Source organism: Habropoda laboriosa, unplaced genomic scaffold (genome assembly GCF_001263275.1).
Source record: "Habropoda laboriosa isolate 0110345459 unplaced genomic scaffold, ASM126327v1 scaffold207, whole genome shotgun sequence".
NCBI classification, from domain to species: domain Eukaryota; kingdom Metazoa; phylum Arthropoda; class Insecta; order Hymenoptera; family Apidae; genus Habropoda; species Habropoda laboriosa.
This window is the reverse complement of record NW_017100397.1, coordinates 1,591,314-1,594,442: the sequence shown is the minus strand read 5'-3', so window position 1 is coordinate 1,594,442 and position 3,129 is coordinate 1,591,314. Positions and strand designations below refer to the sequence as shown.

Below are 3,129 nucleotides of genomic sequence, written 5' to 3'. Positions count from 1 at the left end.
TCCCCACCACTTCTGACGTTTATATCGTTCTGCTATATTCGGTTCGTTAGATCATGCAACTGTCACTCTGCGACATGCTATCGAACTTCTCGTATTCCCATGACGCGGCTGAAAACCGACGAATATTTTCAACGTTCAATGAACAGTTTGTTTTAAACGATCTACAGCCTTAATTCGAAGTCTTTGTTTAAATATAATGTTACAACCTTTGATTAAGTTGTAAATTATTTGTAGCAAATTTAGTGTTGCAAATTTTGTCTATTATCGGCGATATATTTGTTGGGTCTACCACATTTTCGATGGTAGTTCAAGAATATTGAATCAGTTTTATTTTGAAACGAGAATTGTCACGTCATTCTATCTGTTTCATCGTCGTAGTGATGTTACGGCACCGACAGATAAAAATATTATTGCATAATATTCTTAATATTTATATAATATTTGAGTATTTAACATTAATTATTCAACAACATAAATTTACTAGAGTTTTATAATATAAAACATGTAGTTTTTATTAATTTAAATGATAGTTTTATAATATATGTAAGTTCATACAAAGCAATATATGTGGAATCAAACTTCTGAAATTCGTGAATTTTTAATAACCTTTTGTTTCTGAATTGAAACTATAATAATTTACTCATACTTATTGATATAAAATTTCCTATTGAGAGAGATAAATAAATTTACAACTGGCACAGTCAATTAATAAATGGGAATTTTGTTGAATTTATTTTGCTAGAAAAACGTTTACTCCCGTTCAGTTTGACTTCAGAGCAGTTTTCTTTCTCGCGTACTCTCTCGGGGTTTTTGGAGCACACGGGTATTCTTCGTCGAAGAGGAACGGAAATAACCGACGGTTACCGAACGCTTGCCGCGCCACGAAAGAACGCCCTCCAACGAGCAGCTAGACGCGAAATCTGTAAACCGAAGTCACGGAATACTCGATAAAAAGAATCACGTTTTTAGTTACTCCCGGCCACGTACACGTACGTAGACGATCAACCGTCCGATTCTAACCTGTCTAATACGCGATCTACACGATCAAAAGGTAGCCATTTAGGATTGTATAGGAAGGGTTGTCCCTTGCTATACGAAACACTGAGACTTATTGACACAACATGCGATAGTCGAACGAAGCACACGGTGGAACCTGGCGGCAGTTCTATAGCGACAGACAAGATTATGCCCGTTTCTCATGTGGTTGTCGTATCAAGCCGCAGACTCTCTCTTGATTACACATGATCCGTATATAAGTGTGTCGTTGTTACACGAGATTCCCGTAAACATGTGAAAATCGTACTGGGAACATACGAGGTCTCTATACACGGTGGGTTTTGTCGTAGTGCGCGGGGTAACGCCTCTCCTTCGATTCTCGCGTCATGCCGAGAGTCCTTGTGTCCAACACAGTATATACTATATGTTCCGTGATACATCCGAGGAAGTCTCTAATCGTCTTCTGTACGGATGAACTGTTCACTTCTTGGTAGGTGTAATGATGTACTTTTTTCTTTCTTTCTCTACCTCCGTCCCTCTCTTTCTTTTTAGGTCTCTTTCTCCCGAACAGTGGTTCGTAGTCTATCTTTATTCATTTATCTATCTTTTGCCTATCCCTCCATCTTTCTTTACACATCTCTCTCTCGCTCACTCTGTCTGTCTTTATTTCTTTCTCTTTCTCTCTTGTTATCCCTCCCTCTCTTCCCCCTTCTCTTAACTAGTGTACCCGCGCGCTCTCTCAATGTATCATTGTACGACCTGTGCAAAGTGTTACATGTGTGTATATATACATCCAAATGCACATGCAAAAGAATATTCGATGAAACGTGCGCGTGTGTATGACGTGTTATGTTGCATCGTACGATTAGCAGTGAGTGCCGCGTGTAGCGCATTCCCCAATTTTCTCGTGGTCAAAATATGACAACGAACGAAATGTTGCATGTACGATAAACTTGAATGTGTTATATAGTCCTAAGGAATGGACTATTTAGATGGTCATATTTATTGAAGCATTTTTCTCTTTTTTTTGTCGACTCGCTAACACGGCTTTTATGCTCGCGTTAGTGAGACGTGCAATTGAATAAATTTATTGAAAAGTGATAGTATACATCCTGTTTACGTAATTTTTATTGTGTCTTTTAATTATTATTATTAGTTATGTTAGTCATTTTATATGAACTGTACTATATAGTACAGTATTATGAATTTAATAAATTTGTATTATTAAAGTGAAGGATTAAATTAATTTTTGAGTATCAGATGCAATATTATATTAGAATTATATTATATACTTTTGTTAAACTGCGTTTTGGTTGTAGTAAGATTTCTGAAATGCCATTGTATTTTTCATATTTCAGGAATTATCTGGACAAAATAGTAACGATAGTTCGAATGGACCTGCTTGTCCAGGAACACCAAATTCACAGGGGATGAGACCAACCCCTTCTCCTACAGGATCTACAGGTTCTCGCTCGATGTCCCCTGCTGTTGGTTTGTGCATTTTCATTTTTTCTTTTGCTGTGCTGCAAAATATATTTTTGATATCATACTACAATGAAATTGTAATTAATTTTTTCATCATTTGAGTAAAATTTTCTGCTTTTTATAGGCCAGCAAAACGTTCAGATGCCTCCACGCCCGTCAAGTAGCCAGTCAGATGGTAGTGGACCAGCACGAATGAGTCATTCTCCTATGACAACTCAAGGTTAGGAGCATACCAGCAGCCATTGGGTCCTTCACCACACATGCATAGCTATAAAATGAATAATACTGGTCCTGGTGTTGTTCAACCAGGACCAGGTTCAACAAGCCTTGGTGGAATAAACCCAATGGGTGGTGGTATGGGATATGCAGCTGGTGGAACGGCTGCAGGTCAGCCTGGGGGTTATCATGCGCAAGGTACCTATCCACCTCCACGGCCCCATGTACAATTTCCACAAGGATATCCATCACCAGCCAATTCGCAACCACCACCTAACAATCAGTATCAGGCTCCTAATAGACCCAACAATTTGGTGCAATATCCTCCATATACAGTAAGTTAGATATACTTTTTGAGTAAAGAAAGTATTTTACATCGTTTATTTCAAATTAACGTATCTTTTTGCAGCATAAAATGGGATTCAATAGTGT

The 3,129-nt window shown here is 37.9% G+C and overlaps 1 protein-coding gene across 1 annotated transcript in view; it reads left to right on the top strand.

Moving 5' to 3' along the window:
• Positions 1-3,129, top strand: part of LOC108575254 (trithorax group protein osa) — a 15,588-nt gene that overhangs the window by 2,703 nt on the left and 9,756 nt on the right. Inside the window, 4 exon segments of the mRNA XM_017938000.1 lie at positions 2,355-2,487; positions 2,606-2,703; positions 2,706-3,032; positions 3,107-3,129. Coding sequence (XP_017793489.1) covers positions 2,355-2,487; positions 2,606-2,703; positions 2,706-3,032; positions 3,107-3,129 — 581 coding nt within the window.